Raw genomic sequence first — 25791 nt, forward strand, 5'->3', positions numbered from 1 at the left:
TGGAAAAATGGGGTTTTGGACAAGTGTATGTTGGAAGAAGGATGACCGGTAGCATAGGGCGCCATGGGCCTGATGCCTTAGAGGTTTAATTTCTTGTGCAATTCTGGTAAACCATGCAGAATTATTAGGAAGTGGATTTTTTTTGTTATGTTTTGTTAATGTTATTCTCCTGTTATGTTTGTAGGTTGTTATGAAGTTTGAGTGTCGAAATAATAAAGGGTGCAACTTAAGCCCTCCTTATAAGTAGTAAGTATGGGTGTGTTTGGAAGTGAGGTGATGTACCTTTTAAGCTGCAACTGTTGTGGAGTAAAAATTACAGTTGTGGAATAGAAGTTAGGAAAAAAATTTGTTAAGCTATCAAAGCCCAACTACAAGTGTTACCAAACACCTTAGTTCCCAAACGAGCTATACATAGGTAGGCGAGTTTGATTCTTCTGCTGTTTTAACTCAACTTTTATGTCCTAACCAATCTTTCTGTCTCAAAATTATTGTTCAGCACTCTTAATGGTTGTTATGGGCTTCCTTTGGTTCATTACAAAGGCCAGCAAAGAGACTACTATATCCTTATAGGTTTCACCCTTTGCATCTTTTATATTTCCTGTTTATGTAGAAGGTTATTTTTACCTTTTGGTTATAGATATTAGTAATCTTCTATGATTACTATAGATTTTACAGAGTGAGGGGGAAAAATTTTCTTTTTCCATTCAATAAAAAATAGAGAAAACAAATAACTTAAATAGGGAAAAAACAGAGGATTAATTTTATACTTAGCAACTGACTTATATCATCCCTAAATCTTAGGATTTTATTCAAATATTTAACAAATAGATCATAATCAATTATTTCTAATCTATCAACACTCTCCCTCAAGTTGGTGCAAATGTATCTGTCATGCCCAACTTGCTAACTTGAACTTCCAATGGCTGTCTCAGGCTCTCAGCAAGCCTTTAGTTAAAACGTCTGCAACTTGATGTGTGGTAGGTACAAATAGAGTATAAATTATTCCTTCTTCAAGCTTTTCTCAACATGGCTGCCTTGTTATCACAATACAACTTCATAGGCAAACTCACTAGTCTCTTAAGCACTTTTAGAACCATTTTTAGCCAAAGAATCTCACATACTCCTTGTGCCATTGATCTGAATTTAGCCTCAGCACTACTTCTAACACCAATATTCTACTTCTTGCTTCTCTAAGTGACTAAATTGCCCTATAGAATGTACAGTACCCTAAAGTTGACCTTCTATCAGTTACTGTACCTGCCCAATCAGCATCAGTATACACCTCAATTCCCCTCTTCTCATTTTTTTTGAAAAAGAGTCCTTTTCCTGGTGCACTTTTCAGATAACGAAGGATTCAGTATAGAGCTTCAAGATGTTCTTCATATGGAGAATGCATAAATTGGCTTACCATGCTTACAATGAAAGTAATGTCTGGACGAGTATATGACAAGTAAATTAGTCTCCCAATTAGTCTTTGATATCTCCCATTGTCTACTGGAACACCATATTTTACTTCCTCAAGTTTAGAGTTGGCTTTTATTGGAGCGTCAGAAGGTTTGCAACCACTCATCCCAGTTTCTTTCAAGAGATCAAGAATATAATTCCGTTGTGAGACAACAATGCCCTTCTTTGATGTTGCCACTTCTATTCTACGAAAGTATTTTAGTTGGCCTAAATCTTTAATCTCAAACTCCTTGGCTAGGTTTTGTTTCAATATGCTCATTTATACTATATCATCTCCAGTTAAAATTATATCATCTACATAAACAATAAGAACATAAATTTTATTTTCAATATATCTCTTTGTGAAAAGAGTATGATCAAATTGTCCTTGATCATATCCTTGGTTTTTACGAAATTTGTGAACCTCTCAAACCAAGCTTTGGGAGATTGTTTAAGGCCGTATAAATACCTTTTTAGTTTACGTACCTTGGTTCCAAATTACTCATTAAAACCAGGTAGAGGCTCTATATAGACTTCCTATTCTAATTCCTCATTCAAAAAATCATTCTTCACATCCAGTTGATTTAAAGGCCAATCAAGATTAGTTGTAATAAACAAGAGTACTCAAATTGTATTTACCTTTGCCACTGGAGAGAAAGTCTCAGAGTAGTCTACTCTATATGTCTGAGTGAACCCTTTGGCTACGAATCTAGCCTTGTACATTTCCAAGGATCCATCTGAATTGTACTTCACAATTAACACCCATTTATAGCCGACAATTGTCTTCCCATATGGCAGGTCCACTTTCTCCCAAGTAGCATTATTCTTTGGGGCTCTCATCTCCTCAAGCATAGCTTCTTTCCACTTAGGAACATTTAGAGCCTCATGGACACTTTTAGGAATAACCACATTGGACATTTGTGAAATAAAAGCACAATATGATGAAGAAATATTTTTGTAAAATATAAAATTTGACAAAGGATGTTTTGCACAAGACCTAACACATTTTCTAAGAGCAATGGGAAGATCAAGCTAACTAGAAGAATTTGACTCATAATTATCTAGAGGATTATTTTAAGGGATTTCTGAAGAATCGTCATGAACTTCATGATCCAACCTCTAGTCAGATTCTTAATGGTGTTGTATGATAGTGACTCTTTTTTGTGCTAGATGCTCCTTTGAATATACAAGACCTTTAAACCGTTTTGCATACATCTCAGTTGTCTCATTAGTTTGATTTTGAGATGGAATTACCAAAGGTTGTTCAGTTGTAAATGCAATATTTTTAACATTTAGTTCAATTATTTCCACAGATTTTGTGTTTCCCATCCCATTTTCTTTCGGTGACTGTTTGCAAGAAACATCATCATCTTGAAAAAACTCAAAAGTTAAATCAGAATTATCTAAAAAATCATCTTCACTAGTGCTCTCCCCATGAAAATGGAAATTGTTGTAGTATGATTGTCCTTAAAAAAAGTGACATCCATAGACAAACATTTTTTTTCAAAATCGGATCAAAACATTTATAACCTCTTTGATTTGTAGGATAGCCTACAAAAATACATTTATGTGCCTTTGGATAAAGTTTTGAACATCTAGTATCATGATTATGAACAAAGGCCACACTTCCAAAAATTTTAAAGGGAATGTCAGTTGTTAGCATTCACTTAAAACTTTAATTGGTGTTTTAAAGTCCAAAATTATCGTAGGCAGTCTATTAATCCAATAAGTGGCTATTAGCACTACTTCTCTCCAAAGGTATTTGAGAACCTTAGTCGTAAAATTAATAGCTTTAACAACTTCAAGGAGATGTCTGTTTTTTTCTTTCAGCCTCCCCATTCTGTTGAGGTGTATTATTACAAGAATTTTAGTGAACAATCTCTTTTTCAGCAAAAAAATTCCCTAACACTTTGTTAAAAACTCTTTCCATTATCACTTCGAAAAATTTTAATCTGAGTATGAAATTGTGTCTGAACCATATTATAAAAATTTATAAACGTAGTTTCAGCATCAAATTTTTCTTTTAAAAGAAAGATCCAAGTGACTCTAGTATGATCATCAATAAAAAGAATAAACCAGCGCTTTTTAGAAAAAGTTGGCACTCTAGAAGGACCCCAAACATCACTATGAATCATAGTAAATGGTTTTGATTTTTTATATGGTTGAGATTGGAAAATAGCCCGATGACGTTTAGCTAATTCACAAGATTCACATCGAAAACTATAAGAATTTTTATTCATGAATAACTTGGGTAACAAATGCTTTAAATATTGAAAATTTGGATATCCTAATCGATAATTCCATAACATAATCTTACTATCATTAACAATAGAGATAGAAATGAAACAAGTCTGTAGATCTTTCCTTTCATAGGTTGATCCATTATTAAAGAAGTAGATTCCACCACTCATTTCAACACCCCCAATCATCTTCCCCGAGGTTAAATCCTGAAATTTACAACATTAAGATTGAAAAATAACTTGACAGTTGTGATCAAAAGTTAATTTACTGATAGATAAAAGATTATAAGACAAATGTGCGACGTGCAAAACATTCATAAGAATTAGAAAAAGGAGAAATAATAATTGTTCCTTTTCCAGCAACAGTAGCTAAGAACCATTTGTAATTTTAACCTTTTGATTTCTTCCACAAGGTATATAAGAGGAAAAGAGTAGAGAATTACCAATCATATGATCAGTATCACCTGAATCTAATATCTAGGAGCCATGAGACTTGGTATAAGCTAGGGTTGCAAAGAAAGAATTACCTGACTGTGCTAAAGAACAAGATGGGTTAGATTTTTCTAACGATTAGGACTGAAACATTTTATATAACTGCTCTATTTGTTCCTTGGTAAAAGGAAGAGACTCTGAACATGATTGTTGCCCTGGATCTGTGCTGCTAGCTTGAAATGCGCATACATCTCCCCCTGACTTAGTGTCATTGCCTGATTTTTTCTTTGGTTTCCCGTGCAATTCCAGCAACTTTCTTGAGTATGCCACGGCTTTCGACAATGGTCACACCAGGGCTTCTGCTTTCCCCCTGGGTCTATACCTCGGGCCATAAGAGTTTATCCTTTACCATCTATTTTTTGTTCATCGTTATTCTTCAACATCACTTGCCGTCGTACTTTTTCTCTGTGCACTTCTGAGAAAACTTCTCTTATAGTTTGCAAAGGTTTTTTTTTCCATAGTATACGTCCTCGAACCTCATTAAGTTCTTTGTTCAAACCAACCAAGAAAACAAATACCCGATCTCTTTCAACTTTCTTTTTGTACCGAGCACTATCATTAGAATTTTTCCATTGTTTATTTTCAAACAAGTCCAATTCCTATCAAACAGCCATCATATCATTATGATAAGTTGTTACCTCACGATTACTTTGCTGCATCTTCCATATACAGGTGTTTAATTCATACAATTGTGACTGATTTTCCAGATCTGCGTAGGTTTCTCGAACTGCTTCTTAGACATCACAAGTAGTATTTAAGTACATGAAGGTTTTTCCAATAATAGGATCCATTGAGTTGATCAGCCAGGCAGTAACCATTGAGTTTTCTAAACGCCACTGCCTGTATTTTGGATCATTAATGGCTGGTGGTGTTACCTCGCCATTCAAGTACCTTAGTTTCCCTTTTTCATCAATCACCAAACGCACGAATTGAGACCATTCAAAATAATTCTTTCTATTCAATTTGCGAATGGTAATTTGAAGAGAATTTTCATAAACAGAAACAGCCGGAAGCGGCTAAGAAACTTCCTCCGATGAAGTCCCACTACTGCTGCCATCCAAAGAGGTTGAACCAGAGCCAACCATGGCAGCCTTAAAATTCATGATCAAGCTCGAGGCTCTAATACCATGTAGATTTTACAGAGGGAAAAGGAGGAAAATTTCTCTTATTCCATTCAATAAAAAATAGAGAAAACAAACAACTTAAATAGGGAAAAAAACAAAGGATTAATCATATACTTAGGAACTAACTTATCTCATCCCTAAATCTTAGGATTTTATCCAAATCTCTAACAAACAGATCCTAATCAATTATTTCTAATTTATCAACAATTACATTGTACTCAATTGTTTTGGGGTTTGTAAATTCAGGTAATGGACATACTAGGCCCAAGTTTATGGGATGTTTGGAACTCTAACAACCAGATGTATAAAACAATTATATTCTCTCTCTATTTTGTCATTGTTTTATTTATTTCTGTTAATTAAAAAATTACCATGATTAGTTCCTCAAAAATTACATTTTGCCTTTCAGTATTGTTGTCTTTCTGTTTTGAATTTTGTTGATTATTTATCATTATTTTTCTTCCTCTCAGAGGCTACCTGAAGAGATGGTGGCTTGTATAGTAGTGGAGGAAATATCTATTTCGAAACAATTTCACCTTAAGAGGGTACTTTGAAATTGCTAGGATCTTCGATGGTTTCCTTTTTATTTCCTTTATTCTTTAATGTATTTTTTTCCAGGACTTCTTGGTTTCTATCGTAGTTTTGTACATGGAGATGTTAAGTCATAAAACTTTTTGCTTGGTCAGCCCGAAACAACTTATTAGAAGAAATTTTTTTGGTTGATCTTGGTAGAGGTATGACTTCATATGGAGATACTTCAACAGTTTCATGTCATTGATAATAATGAAATGAGCTATAAATAGTCTACCATTGTCTACTTCAGCTTTAAGATGGAGAGATGCAAGTTCTTGGTGTCATATCGATTATGACCAAAAGCCTGATGTTTTCAGGTAATCATATTTTCCATCACCCTTGTACGAGTACAAAATTCTGCTGCTTTTGATACACCATATGCACAAGTCATGAAAATGTTTGAGCTTCGTTGATTCTACATATCTTGTATATTTCATTTTATACTTTTATTGAATGTGATAATTTGTCTTTTCATTATGGCATATCACATTGCCATAATTGTTTTTCATGCTTTTATCTTCCGTCAAATGAATGCACAAAAAATACTTTTATCTTTGGACAGTCAGATATATCTTATACTTTTGGCAGGGGAACTGTACATTATGCAAGTATACATGCTCATTTAGGTAGGACAGGAAGCTGAAGAGATGACCTTGAATCATTGGCATATACCTTCATATTTCTTAGCAGAGGAAAACTTCCCTGGCAAGGATTTGTTGTGGGTTTATCCTACCACATATTGTTGTGCAATTTTGTAGCTTTGATTGTTTAGAGCTCATTTGTTGATAACTTGACGGCTTATATGACAATCAGTGTGGGCCAATTACTTAATTAATTATTGGATTATCCAGATGGTTTAAATGACACTGCCCCGCTCGATGCCATAGCCAATTAAAAAGTTGATTTGCATTTTTCTACCATAAATTATATTAGGATCACTACTTTTAAATGCAGAAACATAAAAGCTCATCTGAAATATTCTTATAAAGATTGGAGGGGCTCAACCTCACATTTGCAACTCTGAAATGAATTGTAACTTTATGAAATTCAGGCTGTGAACTAATATTGTAACAAAGAACTAAGAAAGCCTGGTTCAGCTTCTACCCCTTCGACAAGTTGTGCTGTAATCATATTGGACATTATTGACTTTAATTTGAGTGACACTCTAATGGTAATAAAGCCCTCAGAATACCCGTATCAATAAAAATGTTTCTAGAATCAATAAAAGATTTTCCACCAACAGTTGATAAGGATACAAATTCTAATCTTTGATCACTTTACTTGTACTAATTGTTTTCTCACCCTTGATGCAATAGTGTGGGTGACCAAATATTAGAATTTGTGCCCTCATAAATTGTTAGTGGAAAATCTTTTATTGATACCGAGAACATTTTTGTTGATATGGGTGTTCTGCAGACTTTATTGCCATTAGAGTATCACTCAAAACTAAAGTCGGTAATGTCTAATATGATTAGGGCACAACCTGTCGAAGGCGTGGAAACTAAGCCTGGCTTTTCTGATGTTCTTTGTTACCATATTAGTTCACAATCTGAATTTTGTGAGGTTACAATTCATTTCAAAGGTGTAGATGTGACATTCAGCCCCTCCAATCTTTATAGGAATATTTCAGATGAGGTCATGTGTTTTGCTTTTAGAAGTGGCGATCTCAATATAGTTTATGGTAGAATAATACAAATCAACTTCTTAATAGGCTATAACATCGAGCAGGGAATGGTGTTGTTTAACTACAGTGATGCAAATTATACCTAATTTTATTTGAACTACTAATATTGTACTTGCACTTGAACTCCATTGAATGAAAATGCAACTTTTAATTTATCATAAAACATATTTCGTTCATAATTTTATTTTTCGTTTGTAACTATGAAAAATATTTTATTCACAAATGAAACATATCTCCTTTAACTAACTTATGATTTCATAAATGAAATATTAATGTTGTAGAACTTTAGATTTATCATTTATAAAATCATGATTTTAATAATTTTATTTATTAAAAATTTAGAATCATGGTATTAATAAAACAATCAATTTTTTTAAACTGACTTAAATTAATTTTTTAAAACCTAAGCTAATAAAATATACTAAAAAGTTTAATTTCAAGTTATTTATAAAATCATAATATTTTATATTTACTTTTCATTAAAAATTTTAATTTTATATATTTTGGACCACTTGCTATTGAGGGCCTACGAGCTGGGTGCTAGTCCACCGATGAAGCGAGCCTTTACACTGTACCGTGTTTTACCCTATTTCTAATCGTTTCATACTTTTAAGGTCTGCATACCTAAAATTCTAAGCCCGACCTAGCCGGCATATGTGTCTTGTTGTGCCACGTGCTCCACAGTGCTATGCCTATGTCGTTTCGTGCCCATGTCGTGCTGTGCCCGTTTCTAGTTGAAGCAATCAGTGTGGGCTGCAGTATATTGTGCTTGAACCTTGATTGACCAAACAATAGAAGAATTTACCAGCAACCGATGTTCCCATTTAAGAAGCTAGTGAAGAATTGTTAGGTCCAAGGCCAACGGTGCCGATTTGATTCAAAGCGGGCTTTCACCATTGTTTTGTCTGTAACGAAAGATTACTTTTGCCATTTCTATGGGTTGTCTGGAAATAAGAGGTTTAGTAGCAAGATTGCCACTTGAGAAGGATCCATGTGAACCTCTTCCATATTCGAATGAGTAAATCCAATCTCTTTTAAAGCAATTCATTGCAATTATGGTATTTTGGAATGAGGAGCAAGAAATAGAATTGTATGTAGAAGATTTTTTAGGATCAAAGAATGGAACCTCTTGCTAGAAACATTATGATTGTGGGCAAGACTCACACTGTGTCCATATGAAGTCACTTCCTGTGTCAATAGAACCATATATATCATCAGCAGGAGTGCCGATTGATAAATGCATCAAATAATTACCATCAATAAAAATTATATCAGCTTGAGGAATTGTTGATGGAGAGATTGGTGGCTTGAGAGTTTCATTGGTGGTACTAAAGTGAGGCTTTAAGGAGTTTTGGGCCTCTATCGGATTGATAATAAAGAGAAAAAGAAATCACAATTGAAAACTTTTTCAATGCCATGATATCAAGAATTTTTCAAATATTTGGAATATGAGCAAATATAGTTTAGTATTTATAGGCATTTGTGGGTTGCAGCCCCAGCTTAACTCCATTCACACCATAATTTCCAAATATTGTTTAGATTTTGTATGCTTGATCTTTATTTTGATTTTTTTTTTCCTTTTTAAGGAAGAAGGGGATAAAGTGTTTTTTATTGGAAGGATGAAAATGAAAAGAGAAAGGATAGCAACTAGAGATGGCAAAACCCCGGGCTGGGTCCGGGTATTGCCATGACCGGACCCTGCCCGGATGCAACCAGTCCGGGTTCGAGTCCGGGCCGGGTTTTAATCCCGGTACCCGGATTTTATATTTTTTAATATTTTATGTGTATATATTTTTTATTTTTTGATAATTTTATAAGTTTTAAATTTATTTCAATAAAATTTGACATGAAAATATAAACTTTAAGTGTTTAAAACTTTATATATGTATAATAAATAAGTCAAATAAATATAAAATATTTAAAATAATATATATTTTATAATTTTTTTTAATAAAATTCGGGTTCCAGGTTTATCAAGTGATGCCCAAGACCGACCCGACTTCATACCCGGGCCGGGTAATACCCGGCCCGCAACACTCGGGTACGGTCCGGGTCCGGACCGGACGGATATTTTTGCCACCTCTAATAGCAACTCATGGCATGCCTTATTGGCAAGATTCTTCTTAATAGAGATGTGAACATACAACAATTAAGACTTGTATTGTGGCGAGTATTGAAAACAATTAAGACTTGCAATCCAGAGCCTAAAACCATACTGTACCATATTATGATTTGCCAGTAATTTTGGGTATGCAATAAACTAAAGCTTGTGACCTAACGTATAGGTGAATAATTAATAACTAGCCCTAGACTTTCCAAATAAAAGGACGGAACAAATGAGATTTATTTTATAAAAAAGACTGACAAAGACATTTTAACACAAACAAGCATTTGAAATTGATAGGGAAAACAAAAATTAATATTGTAACATCCACTTCAAAAATTGGGGCGATAGCAGCGAGGAAAATTGACAAATCAATGATGTTTACTGTTTAGGGCTTTTAAAGAAAGAACGAGATGTAGATATAGTAGCGGGCCAATAGTTGAGCTTTTTAATTTTAATGTTAATTGATTACTTGGAAACTAAATTGTTGAGTAGCAATAATTTTTTCGGTTTCTCTTGGGCCCGACCCAAGCCCATTAGAGTAAAAGTGCAAGTGTTAGGCTTGGATTTTTACTTATTTTTTCAAAAAATTTTAAAATTATTATAAACTTGAAATAAGTTAATAATAATCAAGTTGTTATAATCAGCAATGAATTAAAGAAAATAAATATTTTGAAAATAAAATAATAATAAAGTAAATAAAAGTTTAGATATTTAATTTTTTTTATACTGGATTATCTAATTCACAGACTCTCTTAATTAATTAATCTTTAAAAGAGAGTTTAGTATTATAATTTTAAGTATTTTAATTCATTATTGACATATAAATTAGGGATTCAAGCCTTTTTTCCATTATTTTTCAAATTTGAATTTATAAATTTTTTAAATAGATGGAGAGAAATTCATTAACAGATTTTATGAGATTCAAAAAGAGGAAGCAATGGTGGAGGCAGCGGCCAGCTGTCGTCACTTATCGAAAGAAGTTCCCTTGGTCGCTTTCTTCCTCCTTTGCTTCAGGTATTCTTTTTCTTTTTTCTTTTGTTTTTTTTGTTTTTAGTGCTTCACCTGTTTTCTTGTTCATTTCCAATTCTACAATTTTTATTTCTCCTTTTTTTTTTTTTTTGTAAGATTAATTTTGGAGTTTTCAGGTTGATTTGGCTTCAACAATTCATATCGCGGACAAAGTGTGTAAGTTGGTAATTTTGCCGCCAAAAATAAGTGTAAATTAAGAGATTTTGAGGAGTAACTAGGGGGTGAGTGGCCGTTTGTAACCATTGTAAATTGATGGGTGCTGCTCACATAAGGGCAATTGTGATTTGTAACCCCAGTTGCGGGGGGACGATAACTCATAATTTTACTTGTAATATTTGATTAATCAATAGAAGCTACTCAAAATTGTTATATCAAGACCACAATAATAGACAACAGAAACAACTCTAGTCATTGTGATGTAACACTGGAACACAGCATGTAACTGTTGCAGAAATCAACACAGCAGCTTCATTTAACTTAAGAAACGGATCACACATCAAAAGAGACCTTAATTTCCTGAATTATCCTTGGGATGTATAAACCAGCTGGCTAATTAAATAACTCAGAAGTAGGACAAGGTTAGTTGTGTTGCACAGAAGGTGTGTTCTTTGTGACAGATATACAATTAACAAAGCCGAGATGCTCCCCTTTTGTATTTTCTTCAAGATTTTGTACGGTCAGTTAAATCAAAACTGAAACAAGTGTGTTTAAGTTTGAAGTAAACAAAACAAAAGGACGGAAACGTCCCTCATTCCACAAGAAATACAAGGGCTAGGACCCTATTATATAATGGACTTGGGTAATTTTTAAAAACCTCCCCTGAGATTTGGGCTTGTTACAAGTAGATGGCGAGAATCTGTTTATTTGTAAAAAACCCCCTACCGTCAGTTAATTTTAACATTGACCGTTAGTTGACTGTGCAAAGACAATATTGCCCTTAACCATAGTTTGTAGACTAACATAACTAAAAAAAAAACTAAAATTGTTAGCACGAAAAGCACAAACCCTATTTTTTGACAATTTTATCCTTGTCAATTCCAAAGATTTACAATATCATAGGTAACGATTATGACTATTTCATTTTCAAGTTTTTAATTTTATCTTTCTTGTAGGAACTTTAAGGAAATATCAATAATTTAAAGAGGATTTTTCAAGTTTTTAATTTTATTTTTTTTTGTAGGAACTTTAAGAAAATATCAATAATTTAAAGATGGTAAAATAGCCAATAATATTGGTTTTTTTTATAGCTATTTCCGTCTACAAACTATTGTTAAGGGTAATATTGTCTTTGCACAGTCAACTAACGGTCAATGTTAAAATTAACTGACGGTAGAGGGTTTTTTACAAATAAACCAATTCTCACCATCTACTTACAACAAGCCCAAATCTCAGGGGAGGTTTTTAAAAATTACCCTAATGGACTTATCACTTCGTTCCATTAAGAAAGTGAATAAAATTCCTCTTTTATCTTAATCTCTTGAATTTCTGAACACTAATTATATCATTATCGAATCCTTGAAAAAACTTGCGAGTATTTATAATCAGCTTATCTCTGAATTAAATCTAAATACATATATGTGAGCTCTAGTTAAATCTTGAAACATGTAAGTAAGCCACATCTAAAAAAAGAGGGTTCCAACATTTAGTGCACGGCTGGGTTCTCATTCTCAATGCCAATGAATCTCAGGGAAAGGTTAAATTCCCACAACAAAGGTGGCATTAAGGTAGGCGTAGGTCCTTTATTGGCTGGACTCTATAAATGTGTAGAGATGGGTAACCTTTCCACTTATATCGTATGAATAATGAATTGCCAGGTTGGTTTTTTATCAATTAACATTCTCGTCATGTGCCAAGATAATCACTGGCTTATGACATACAGCTAATTTAGATGGTTCAAAGTAGAATAATGGGAATAAGGTTTATAAAGTAAACTTTTACTTTTAAAATTTGTGTGATTGGTGAGAAATTAAGTATAGAGAAAAAAAAATTATGTATTTAAATAATCCTATCTTTTGATAAAATTTGCGTGAAATCAATCTTGCTGTAGTAGCAGGTTAGTCCAGTGGTGCTAGAAGAACAAAATACCATTTGATTTTTAATATTAAATTTAGAAATATTGATATTTAATCTCCTTAACTTATCTCTTTAATCCATTTTTTAAAATTATTTTAACTTGAAATATCTAAAATACACATTAAAATAATTTAAATTTCTAAATTTTACCATTTCAGCCTCCAAAGTTTCTAATATATATATATATATAGCTTTCTCAAAGGTTTGCCACCTAGTGTCTATAATGGCAATAAAGCATGTGATATCTTTTCCAACTAGGAACAATGGTTGTATCCCTATCTGGATGGCTCCAAGGTGCAATCCCTTGTGGTGGCAAACCTTTGAGAAAGTCTTGATTATTGTCGTCGAAGCAGGACTCAACCAAGGTCATGTTGTTCTCCAAGTTGAACCAAATTTCACCCTTGACATACACAAGCCATCCCTCACAGATGCCATTAAGGTATTTGTTTGGGAGAAATACGTCGACGAGACCAGGCATGGTGAGCAGATATCTGATGGCAGAGTTCTGCGAACCGGTATGTCCCGTAAAAGCCTGGTGCGCGGGGGAACAGGAGCATAAATATCCTGCTCATCCACGAGCACGTCATCCGCGAGGCCAATTTCCTGTAAGAGGCATAAGGCCATTCCGGCTCGAGGTCGAGAGGCGAGGAGACCCGACCGACGGCAGCTGGCAAGACAGGCTCCCCAACCCGAGAATCTAGGCACGACAGCCACGCTTTCCCCAGAACCGTGGCGTAACACGCAAGATTTCGCAGAACCGTGGCGTAACACGCAAGATCTCGCAGAACCACGACAGCCATGCTTCCCCCAGAACCGTGGCGTAACACGCAAGATCCCGCGTTTGCCCATAACGCAGCAGTCAGAGCCCCATACCGTCTCGGAAAAAGCGGAAGACTGGGATTCAGGGGAAGCCTATAAAAAGGTAGCCAACGAAGGTAAGGGGGTTGGCATTTTGGAGATTAAAACAAAAGCAATTTTGATTCTAAAAGAGAGAAAAACAAGCTAACAGCCATAACATTTGTGGCAAGCGTTCCCCGAACCTTCATATCTGACTTGAGCGTCGGAGGGTTTGCGCCGGGAAAACAACCGGCGTACCCTGACTTGTCTGTGTACGCAGGAACCTCTGGAGAAGAAGCCTCGCGAGGAGACCCCCTGGTCGTGATGAAGTTGATCGAGCAGAGATCCTGGTCGTAGAACGAGGAGTACCGGAATCTCGCATCAACATTTTGGCGCCGTCTGTGGGGAATTAGAGCAAAAAGCTTCTGTTGATAGCAAGAAGAGGGGTGAAGCAAGTGAAAAGCAATGGAGACAGGAGGAAGTAGTGCACAAAGGGGTGATAGGAGGCTTAACGATTCCGTGACGCTGAGGGAGATAGTCAGTGAAGCACGGGAAAAAGTCATGTTCGACCGGATGGAACGGATGGAAAGGCAGATGGAGACCTTGACAACCATCCTACATGAGCTGCGGAGCGAGCGAAGTATAACCCAAGAGGGAAGGGTGAGAGGCGGTGGAGTGGCACCAGGTCCCGATAATGCGGGGAGAAGTCAAACCACCGTGAGATTTGATGGTGAGAGAGGTAACGTACCTCTGCGGGGAGAATTTCATAGAGAAAGAGAGCAGTCCCCGGCAAGACAGGCTAGCGACGAGGGCGACGGGGTGGTGAATGCAGAGGAAACAGAATGGAGGCAACACTTGCATGATGTAGAGCAAGAGCGGGATCAAGTTGCAGCACGTGACCCTGGTCGTGCGGTGCAGCTGGAGGAGGAAGTGCGCAGACTAGCGCGGATAATTGACGACATGCAAGGGAGGAACAGAGCCCCTGGTTGGAGGATAATGCTGGACGGAGAATCACCGCTCGCAGCAAAGATCATGAGGGCAGTTATTCCGAGAGATTTCCGCCTCCCAGACCTCAGATACTCGGGAAGAACTGATCCGTTGGTGCACATAGAGCGCTTTAACGACATAACTGGGGTACAAGGATTATCTCAATCCCAAAGGTGCAGGGTGTTCCCACTATCCCTTGAGGGACGTGCACGAGAATGGTACAGGAAACTTCCTCGGGGCAGCATTAAAACCTTCGAGCAGATGTGCCAGGAATTCGCGGAGCAGTTTAGTGGGGCAATGGCGCCGGAAGATGACATGATGGAGCTGAAAAGCATGAAACAAGGGGAGCAAGAAACCCTTCGGGAATTCATCAAGAGGTTTCATCGGGCTGTCCTCGACTTGGGAGCCTTCAACCACCCTCAAGCGTTAAGGGGATTGAAAGAAGGGGTGAAGATAGGGAGGCTGTGGTACAATTTGAGAAGCCCAACTATTCAAACGTATGCAGCCGCATACGAACAGGCTAAGAGAGATGTTGATGCGAGATTCCGGTACTCCTCGTTCTACGACCAGGATCTCTGCTCGATCAACTTCATCACGACCAGGGGGTCTCCTCGCGAGGCTTCTTCTCCAGAGGTTCCTGCGCACACAAACAAGTCAGGGTACGCCGGTTGTTTTCCCGGCGCAAACCCTCCGACGCTCAAGTCAGATATGAAGGTTCGGGGAACGCTTGCCACAAATGTTATGGCTGTTAGCTTGTTTTTCTCTCTTTTAGAATCAAAATTGCTTTTGTTTTAATCTCCAAAATGCCAACCCCCTTACCTTCGTTGGCTACCTTTTTATAGGCTTCCCCTGAATCCCAGTCTTCCGCTTTTTCTGAGACGGTATGGGGCTCTGACTGCTGCGTTATGGGCAAACGCGGGATCTTGCGTGTTACGCCACGGTTCTAGGGGAAGCATGGCTGTCGTGGTTCTGCGAGATCTTGCGTGTTACGCCACGGTTCTGGGGAAATGTAGCTGTCGTGGTTCTGCGAAATCTTGCGTGTTACGCCACGGTTCTGGGGAAAGCGTGGCTGTCGTGCCTAGATTCTCGGGCTGGGGAGCCTGTCTTGCCAGCTGCCGTCGGTCGGGTCTCCTCGCCTCTCGACCTCGAGCCGGAATGGCCTTATGCCTCTTACAAGAAATTGGCCTCGCGGATGACGTGCTCGTGGATGAGCAGGATATTTCTGCTCCTGTTCCCCCGCGCACCAGGCTTTTACGGGACATACCGGTTCGCAGAACTCTGCCATCAGATATCTGCTCACCATGCCTGGTCTCGTCGACGTATTTCTCCCAAACACCGGTCCCCCAGTTTCTGGTGTTGGGTAATGTAGTGGACCAGCAGTAGAAACTCGTTAGTACTCGCTCGCGTGGGATTGGAAAAGGCTGCCAAGAGTCATGTCGCATTTAATTGCGGGCGAGGTGACGTGGCGGAGATCCCCCCTCCATTTGAATTTCAAACCGACGGTTATGAGACCCTCGGGATTCGGTGCCGTTAAATGCTGCCAACCCAAGAGTCCGTCCTCATTAGGAAAACCAAATCCTCTCGAACGGCATATTCATCATTCACTCCGTCTCCGTCTCTGTCTCTCTGGCAAAGAAGTTCTGGCATAAAAGGCCTCCATCTCTGACTTTCGCCGACTGAACCATTACTTCAGGTATTTCTTCTATCTCCTTGGTCTCGGATAGTTATAGATAATTTCTCTTCTCTTCTGTTTGGGTAGTAGTTGGTGGTAGTGTGGTTAGAGTTTAGGGAATGTCAAAGGGTAAGGAGAAAGTCGTTGAGATTGATGACGACGAACTAAGTTTCCTGCCCGGTCTACTCACTGATCCTGCTTTTGACCCCGGGATCCCCTTAGAACCCATCAGATTTAGTGTCGGGACTAGTGCTAGGAGGATGTCCCCCCAAACAACTTCCACGAGCGGAAGCGATGGCGAGGAGGGACCTTCTGGCTCTGAGGACACCTTAAGTGAGAGTGGGGAAAGTGACTCTGGTGAGGTGTCTCCATCTGGAACATCACGACCAGAAGAGCGGGGTACAGTAGGAGGCAGAGCCTTGTCGCGTGATTATGCCATTGATTACATGACGTGCACGACCTTGTTTGATGAGCTCAATGACCTCCGGCTTAGGTATAGCATTCCTGGTGAGATACCTCTCAAGGTCCCAGGAAAGAAGGATGCTCCCAGCCGGCCTCCTAGGGGATACGTTACCCTGTTTCTAGAGAGCTTTAAATACGGGTTGAGGTGTCCCTTGCAACCCTACTTTGCCCGGATACTTAACGGGCTAAATCTAGCTCCTGGTCAGCTGAATCCCAACGGGTGGAGAGTGCTCTCTGGTCTGTTCATCTTGTGGGATAGATGTTGCCAAAGCGAGCCCACGGTTGATGAGGTGAAGCACCTGTACCAGCTAAAGAGCAGCCCCAAAGATGCCGGCTGGTACTACTTCCAATCTAGCACCAAGAGCCGGAAACCCATAACCGATCTTCCGACCGGTGGTGGTGGGGCTTGGAAGAGGAAATTCTTTTTTGCTGGGGGTCCTTGGGGTCAAGTTGCACAAATAGACGGGAAGGATTGTCGCATCCCACCCCGTTTCACGGTCCCAGGTTGCCTGCTCGCTCTAGATGTCTTGCATCCATAATTGTTCTTGCTTTATTGGCTTGTCTCTAACCAAGTGTCTGTTTGTGTTGTAGTTTCTTGGGGTGTCCACTTCCCGCTCGAACCTGACTAACTCAAACGGGTCGAGGCTGTACTAGCCAATTCCTGCTCGAGCCGAGAACTGTTAACTACATACAACTTGCTCGAGTCCCGCTTGATACTTCCTGGCCATAGGATGGAGGACGCTGTGATTGGGGCTCTGACCCGAAAACGTTCCCGACTCCCAACCACGAAGAGGGACCAGAGTAAGGATGCCCCTGCCGCGAAGCGGGCCAACATCATGCAGCAGGTCCCACCCTTGAAGATTTTACCTCCTGCTCCTGTAAAAGTTGGGGAAGCTAGCGGAGCAGCCACAGGTCCTGCTTCCTCTTCTCCTCCTGTCGGGCCTCGATCTCGCTTACCTGACAGCCGAGCAGAACACCTGGTCCCGTATCTCAATGAGTTAACTAAACTCGTGAGTAAGAAGGATCTGGAGAACTTTGATGGCCGCACCTTGGGTGAGCTGGTGGGGGCCATGCAGCATAGCGCTTTCCACCTCAGCTGCGTGACCACCTATTATAAGGCTAAGGTTGGCCGCTACGACCGGAAGATGAAGGAGGATATTCAATCGGCGACGACCAGAGCTGACGTTGCCGAGAAGAAAGCAGGGGAGCTGAATCTCGAGAATCTGAAGCTGATAGAGCAAGAATCACTTGCTCAAGCCAAAGCCATTTCCCTCGAGGAGGAGCTTACCAAGGTCAAGGAGGATCTGCAAAGGCAGAAGGCTACGTATGAGGCTCAGCTCGAATCCCTCCGCGACTCCCACCGAGCTCAGGTCGAGAACTTGGAGAGGGAGGCTGACCACCAGTACGACCAGGGACTTCGGCATTCCTATCGTTGCATCATGGCCGTCCTTGGGAAGCAACACCCTGATCTGAAGATGGACGACCTTGCAGCCGGTGTTGCTCAACATATGGACGAGGAGGCGGCCAAGGAAGATGCCGATGGGGTAGAGCCGATCGTGGTCGAGGAGGAAGATTCTCCTCCTCGTGCAGTCTCTGCTGATGTTGGCGAGGCGAGCACCCCCCCGGACGCAACTGGTGATGCCCCTCCTGTACCTGTGGAGGTCCAGCCAACCGATGCTGCCGGGCCTACTGATCCACCATCTTCTTGATATATCTATTGTATTGTAATGAACAATGTTCATGAAGATTGTCCCCTCTGTTAGTTATTAACAAATTAATAAAAATGGTTTTTGATTACTTTCTTGTGCTGTAAGTGTGAATTAATTTTCGGTTGAGAATCTGCTTGTCTTTGTCTGGACGAGCAGATTCCGGCTTGGCTCATGGTTTTGCCACAAGCCTTTAGGGATTCTTCAATGCCTGGGATTCGGCTCGCCTTCGCGCGGTCGAGCAGACCCTGGCACGCTTGGCTTCTGCCTCGCCCTAAAACAGGCTTCGAGACTTTGTCGAGCCTTTGCATGCCTTGGATTCTTCGAGGATTGGGATTCTGCTCGCCTTCTCGTGGCCGAGCAGATCCTGGCATGCTTGGCTTCTGCCTCGCCCTAAAACAGGCTTCGAGACTTTGTCGAGCCTTTGCATGCCTTGGATTCTTTGAGGATTGGGATTCTGCTCGCCTTCTCGTGGCCGAGCAGATCCTGGCATGCTTGGCTTCTGCCTCGCCCTAAAACAGGCTTCGAGACTTTGTCGAGCCTTTGCATGCCTTGGATTATTTCTTCAAAGCTTGGGATTCTGCTAGCCTTCTCGTGGCCGAGCAGATCCTGGCATGCTTGGCTTCTGTCTCGCCATAATACAGGCTTTGAGACTTGGTGAGCCTTTGCATGCCTCGGGTTATTTCTTCAAAGCTTGGGATTCTGCTAGCCTTCTCGTGGCCGAGCAGATCCTGGCATGCTTGGCTTCTGTCTCGCCATAAGACAGGCTTTGAGACTTGGTGAGCCTTTGCATGCCTTGGATAATTTCTTCAAAGCTTGGGATTCTGCTAGCCTTCTCGTGGCCGAGCAGATCCTAGCATGCTTGGCTTCTGTCTCGCCATAATACAGGCTTTGAGACTTGGTGAGCCTTTGCATGCCTTGGATAATTTCTTCAAAGCTTGGGATTCTGCTAGCCTTCTCGTGGCCGAGCAGATCCTGGCATGCTTGGCTTCTGTCTCGCCATAATACAGGCTTTGAGACTTGGTGAGCCTTTGCATGCCTTGGATAATTTCTTCAAAGCTTGGGATTCTGCTAGCCTTCTCGTGGTCGAGCAGATCCTGGCATGCTTGGCTTCTGTCTCGCCATAATACAGGCTTTGAGACTTGGTGAGCCTTTGCATGCCTTGGATAATTTCCTCGGTTTCAAGCGAAAGAAATTCCTCGACGTTCTATTAATGGACGGATTTGGCTTACATGAAATTGTTTGGACATAGAGCGCGAAAGATAAACGACAATGAACATGAGCAAAAATAGCTTTCAAATGTCAACAAGTCTCACTGGAAGTATTTTCGGAGGTGTGCTGCGTTCCATGGGCGTTTCACCTCGTGGCCATCCGTGCGAACCAGCTTGTAAGCTCCGGGTCCCGCTATCTGCTTGACTCTATATGGCCCCTCCCAATTCGGTCCCAGCACTCCTTGAGTCGAATCTTTGGTGCTCTGATTCACTCTTCTCAGTACCCAGTCTCCGACCCCGAATTGTCGTATGTTCACCTTCTGGTTATAATATCGAGCAACCCTCTGTTGGTAAATGACTGATTGCTCGGCTGCTTGCTCCCTCCTTTCCGTTAGCAGATCAAGATTCAAACACATCTGCTCGTCGTTCTCCTGCTCATTGAAATGACCTGTCCGGTGTGTGGTCGTCCCTATCTCAGCCGGCACGACCGCTTCATGTCCGAAAGCCAAAGCGAACGGTGTCTCCCCAGTTGCGGTTTTGTGGGTTGTTCTGTATGCCCATAGCACACCTGACAGCTCGTCAACCCACGCACCCTTTTTTGCTCCAAGCCTGGTTTTCAAAAGTCTCTTGATGGTCTTGTTGGCTGCTTCTACTTGTCCATTCGATTGAGGGTGAGCAGGCGAGCAATACTTCAGCTCTATCCCGAGGTTCTGGCAGAACTCCCTGAAGCTGTGATTATCGAACTGCCTGCCATTGTCCGTTACCAAGGCATAAAGGATCCCGTATCGACAGACCAGGTTTCTCCACACGAAGTCTGTTGTTTTCTTCTCTGTGATCCTGCTAAGGGCTTCTACCTCTACCCACTTCGTGAAGTAATCTATAGCAACTATTGCATGTGTTGCAGCTCCTCGTGCCTTTGGCAATGGGCCGATCAGATCAATTCCCCATTGAGCAAATGGCCAGGGGGAGGTCATGGAGGTGAGCTTCTCTGGCGGTTGGTTAGAGAAATTTGCAAAACTCTGGCAGCTTACACAACTCCTGGTCTTCTTTTGCGCATCCTGCTGCATTGTCGGCCAGAAATATCCCTGCCTTAGAACCTTGTGGGCCAGGGACCTCCCGCCAGAATAATTTCCGCAAATTCCCTCATGTACTTCTCTCAGTACGTAATCCGCGTCGTCCTCATCCAAACACCGAAGGAACGGTAGTGTATATCCTCGCCAATACAGTACCCCATCAATCATCGTGTATCTCGAGGCCTGGGCTCTAAGCTTGCGAGCTCGCACCTTATCTGGTGGTAATACCCCGTCTCTAAGGTATGAAACTATCGGGTCCCTCCACGAGCATTTTTGTTCTATCCGGAACACCCCCAAATCCTGATCGATACTTGGGCTGGACTTCACCTCTAGAGGGACCGACTTTGGCATTTTTGGGTCGGCCACTGCTGCCATCCTAGCTAAAATGTCTGCTCGACTATTCTGCTCCCTGGGGATTTGTATCACCTCCACTGCTTCGAATTTCCCCATCATCTGCCTGACTATCTTCAGGTACTGCTCCATCTTCTCCTCTCTTGGTTGGAATCTTTCACTAACATGATTCGCAACCAGCTGGGAATCAGTTCTGATCTTAACTCTGTCTGCTTTCACGGCCTTAGCCAATTCCAGACCTGCTATCAAGGCTTCATACTCTGCCTGGTTATTCGTGGCTGCAAATTCCAACCTTACAGCATAAGAGATCTCCTCCCCCTCTGGGCCTTCCAAGACAATCCCTGCTCCTGAACCCCGCTCCCCCGATGACCCATCCACAGACATCTGCCATACTTGAGTTTCGTCATTGCCTATATCTGCATCTTGTTGATCTAAGCATACTTCGGGCTCTGTGAATTCAGCTACGAAATCGGCCATTGCCTGGGCTTTTATCGCAGCGCGGGGTTTATAGTCTATGTCGAACTCGCTCAGCTCTACAGCCCACTTGACGAGCCGACCAGAGGCATCTGGCTTGTGCAGAGTTTGACGCAATGGCTGGTTTGTTATTACCGAGACCGGGAATGTTTGAAAATAGGGCCTCAACTTCCGAGCAGCAACCACAAGGGCAAGTGCCCATTTTTCCAACGGTGGGTATCTGGTCTCAGCGTCGAGCAGGACCTTGCTGGTCTAGTATATCGGATACTGAACTCCTTCTTCCTCTCTCACCAGAACAGAACTGACGGCCCGATCCGATACCGCCAAATACATATACAACTTGTCCCCAACCCTCGGTGTGGACAGCAGCGGAGCTTGCTGCAAGTATTGCTTCAAGTTCCGGAAGGCTTCCTCGCATTCTGGGGTCCATTCTGTTTTCTTTCCCCTCCTTATCACTTGAAAGAATGGCTGACACTTATCTGTAGCCTTGGATACGAATCTGCTCAACGCCGCCAACCTCCCCGTGAGGCTCTGCATCTCCTTCAGGTTATGAGGAGACGCCATTTGCACAATCGCCTGGATTTTCTCGGGATTTGCTTCAATCCCCCTATGGCTCACCATGAATCCAAGGAATTTCCCCGACTCAACCCCAAAAGCGCACTTCTCCGGGTTGAGCTTCATCTTATACTTCCTCAAAAGCTCGAATGTCTCCTCGAGGTGTCTGACATGTTCCTCCAGGATTTTGGACTTGGTGATCATGTCATCCACGTACACCTCCATGGTTTTCCCAATCAACGGCTTAAAGACTTTGTTCACCAGCCTTTGGTAGGTGGCCCCAGCATTTTTGAGACCGAATGGCATTACCCTGTAACAGAACAAACCTTGGTTAGTGATGAAAGCCGTGCTCTCCTCATCCTGCTCATACATGGGGATCTGGTTGTATCCCGAGAACGCGTCCATGAAGCTAAGCAGACCATGTCCAGCCGTTGAATCTACTAGCTGATCGATCTTTGGTAAAGGGAAGCTGTCTTTTGGGCATGCCTTATTGAGGTCCGTGAAATCCACACACATCCTCCACTTGCCGTTTGTCTTCTTTACCAACACCACATTCGATATCCACTCAGAGTAACTGACTTCCCGAATGAACCCTGCTCTCAAGAGCTTCTCCACCTCGCCATTTATAGCCTCATACCTCTCCTGGTTGAAGCACCTCCTCTTCTGCCTTACTGCCCGAGCACCTTTCTTTACCGCCAGCTTATGACATGCTACCTCAGGGTCAATCCCTGGCATGTCTTCATGTGCCCAAGCAAACACATCAGCATGAGCCTGTAAGCATTTCACCAACTCCTGCTTTTGCTCTCCCTTAAGTCTCGACCCGATTCTGATCGTCTTTCCCGGGTTCTCTGGTCCCAGGCTTACTGCTTCCAGATCCTCTACAGGTTCTTGTCTGCCCTTCTTGTTTTCCACTCGGGAATCGAGGGATGTTATCTGTATTGCTTCCCTTGCTGCCGAGGAGTAGCAGCTTCTTGCGATCCTCTGGTCTCCTCGTACCACTCCTACTACCCCATTCACCCGGTACTTCAGAGCCAGATAATGGTTGGACAACACTGCTTTGCTCATCCTTAAAAATGGCCGACCCAGGATCATCTGGTAAGGACTTTCTTCATCCACTACGACGAAGTCCAGTATCATTGTTCTTTCTGTCGGGGAGCTCCCAATTGTGATAGGCAACTCGACCACGCCCAGAGGGACCAGCTTCCCTCCTCCGAACCCCTTCAAGGAGGTATTGGTGTGTTCCAACTTCTGGTCGGCTATTCCCATCTCTTCCAGGGTTGACTTAAATAACACATCAACTGAGCTCCCTGTATCAATCAGTATCCGGTCAAACTTCTTGCTAGCGACAGTAGCCTTGATGACTAAAGCATCCTCGTGGGGGTATAGAATTCCTTCCTCATCCTCATCCGTCCACATGATTGGCACTTGCCTGACCCTTGCTCGTTTGGCTGCTGGGGTGTTGAGGAGTACCTCTTTACTGGTCATGGCGTACCTAGCATAATTTTTTCTCGATCTGTTGGAATCTCCGGCCAATGTCGGGCCCCCAGCTATCACCCTTACTGCGGGCTGCTCGCGTCTCACGTTTCCGCCATCCTGCTCCCCTTCACCCGTTGTGGCTATCATCGGGAAAGTCCCATCCATAAACTCGTCCAGGTACCGATTTCTCACCAAATCTTCGACCTGGGTCTTGAGATCTCTACACTCTGCTGTGGTATGGCCATGGGTGTCATGGAACTTACAATAACGTCCTCTATCCCTTCTGTTGGGTAGCTTTGTTATTGGTGTAGGGAGGTGCAGCGGCCCTCGATCCTTTATGGCCTCGTACACCTCATCCAGGGACATCTTCAAGGAAGTGTACCGCCCGTAGTCCGGGTTCTGGTCGATCAGGTGCACTGCTCTTTCTCTGTTTGCCCCGCTCTGAGTTGGGGGCGGTGGAAGTACTTCTGGTCTGCTCGCTCTGCTACCATGGGGGTGTTGATGAAGATCACCAGATGCCGACTCATGCCTTCTCCAAAGCTCCCTAGCTGGGGAACGAGGAGGTTGCGCCCTGCTGCGCTGATACTGTGGTGGCCTTTGATGAGGCTGGTAAGCGGCTACCCGACCTCCTGCTCCACTACCGGAGGCCTGGTGGTCCCTCCTCCTGATCGGCCCATTCCCCGGTAACGCTTTCTTCTCTTTCCTCCCCACCCCTTCTAACTGGTCTGTCTTAATCCGTGCAGCCTTCTCCTCTTCAATCTCGATGTCTCTCTTAGCCTGTTCGTATGCGGCTGCATACGTTTGAATAGCTGGGCTTCTCAAATTGTACCACAGCCTCCCTATCTTCACCCCTTCTTTCAATCCCCTTAACGCCTGAGGGTGGTTGAAGGCTCCCAAGTCGAGGACAGCCCGATGAAACCTCTTGATGAATTCCCGAAGGGTTTCTTGCTCCCCCTGTTTCATGCTTTTCAGCTCCATCATGTCATCTTCCGGCGCCATTGCCCCACTAAACTGCTCCGCGAATTCCTGGCACATCTGCTCGAAGGTTTTAATGCTGCCCCGAGGAAGTTTCCTGTATCATTCTCGTGCACGTCCCTCAAGGGATAGTGGGAACACCCTGCACCTTTGGGATTGAGATAATCCTGGTACCCCAGTTATGTCGTTAAAGCGCTCTATGTGCACCAACGGATCAGTTCTTCCCGAGTATCTGAGGTCTGGGAGGCGAAAATCTCTCGGAATAACTGCCCTCATGATCTCTGCTGCGAGCGGTGATTCTCCGTCCAGCATTATCCTCCAACCAGGGGCTCTGTTCCTCCCTTGCATGTCGTCAATTATCCGCGCTAGTCTGCGCACTTCCTCCTCCAGCTGCACCGCACGACCAGGGTCACGTGCTGCAACTTGATCCCGCTCTTGCTCTACATCATGCAAGTGTTGCCTCCATTCTGTTTTCTCTGCATTCACCACCCCGTCGCCCTCGTCGCTAGCCTGTCTTGCCGGGGACTGCTCTCTTTCTCTATGAAATTCTCCCCCCAGAGGTACGTTACCTCTCTCACCATCAAATCTCCTGGTGGTTTGACTTCTCCCCGCATTATCGGGACCTGGTGCCACTCCACCGCCTCTCACCCTTCCCTCTTGGGTTATACTTCGCTCGCTCCGCAGCTCATGTAGGATGGTTGTCAAGGTCTCCATCTGCCTTTCCATCCGTTCCATCCGGTCGAACATGACTTTTTCCCGTGCTTCACTGACTATCTCCCTCAGCGTCACGGAATCGTTAAGCCTCCTATCACCCCTTTGTGCACTACTTCCTCCTGTCTCCATTGCTTTTCACTTGCTTCACCCCTCTTCTTACTATCAACAGAAGCTTTTTGCTCTAATTCCCCACAGACGGCGCCAAAATGTTGATGCGAGATTTCGGTACTCCTCGTTCTACGACCAGGATCTCTGCTCGATCAACTTCATCACGACCAGGGGGTCTCCTCGCGAGGCTTCTTCTCCAGAGGTTCCTGCGCACACAGACAAGTCAGGGTACGCCGGTTGTTTTCCCGGCGCAAACCCTCCGACGCTCAAGTCAGATATGAAAGTTCGGGGAACGCTTGCCACAAATGTTATGGCTGTTAGCTTGTTTTTCTCTCTTTTAGAATCAAAATTGCTTTTGTTTTAATCTCCAAAATGCCAACCCCCTTACCTTCGTTGGCTATCTTTTTATAGGCTTCCCCTGAATC

At 42.3% G+C, this 25791-nt stretch overlaps 2 protein-coding genes across 2 annotated transcripts; one reads left to right on the forward strand and one right to left on the reverse strand.

Annotated features, from left to right (window-relative positions):
* The first annotated feature begins 17454 nt into the window (after window positions 1-17454).
* On the forward strand, window positions 17455-18432 carry LOC112095581. The gene has a single exon (XM_024177686.1). The coding sequence runs from the start codon at window positions 17455-17457 to the stop codon at window positions 18430-18432; it is 978 nt and encodes a 325-aa protein (XP_024033454.1).
* Window positions 18433-19741: 1309 nt separating this feature from the next.
* On the reverse strand, window positions 19742-25279 carry LOC112095582. Its single transcript, XM_024177687.1, has 6 exons — window positions 24868-25279; window positions 23833-24360; window positions 23176-23400; window positions 21830-23043; window positions 20361-21658; window positions 19742-20249 (listed from the first exon to the last, which is right to left on the reverse strand). Exons 1-6 carry the CDS (start codon window positions 25277-25279, stop codon window positions 19742-19744), a joined length of 4185 nt encoding a protein of 1394 aa, XP_024033455.1.
* Between the last annotated feature and the right edge of the window lie 512 nt (window positions 25280-25791).

Source organism: Citrus clementina, unplaced genomic scaffold (genome assembly GCF_000493195.1).
Source record: "Citrus clementina cultivar Clemenules unplaced genomic scaffold, Citrus_clementina_v1.0 scaffold_1, whole genome shotgun sequence".
Lineage (NCBI taxonomy): Eukaryota > Viridiplantae > Streptophyta > Magnoliopsida > Sapindales > Rutaceae > Citrus > Citrus x clementina.

What these genes read in the sequence shown, in the direction of transcription:
- LOC112095581 (XM_024177686.1), top strand. Translation starts at nt 17,455, where the DNA reads ATGGAGGACGCTGTGATTGGGGCTCTGACCCGAAAACGTTCCCGACTC.
- LOC112095582 (XM_024177687.1), bottom strand. Translation starts at nt 25,279, where the DNA reads ATGGAACGGATGGAAAGGCAGATGGAGACCTTGACAACCATCCTACAT. An exon ending in AGGGAGGAACAGAGCCCCTG is followed by an intron (nt 24,361 to 24,867) that starts GTTGGAGGATAA and finishes AAACGTATGCAG; the next exon opens with CCGCATACGAACAGGCTAAG. An exon ending in AAGGGATAGAGGACGTTATT is followed by an intron (nt 23,401 to 23,832) that starts GTAAGTTCCATG and finishes TGATTGATACAG; the next exon opens with GGAGCTCAGTTGATGTGTTA.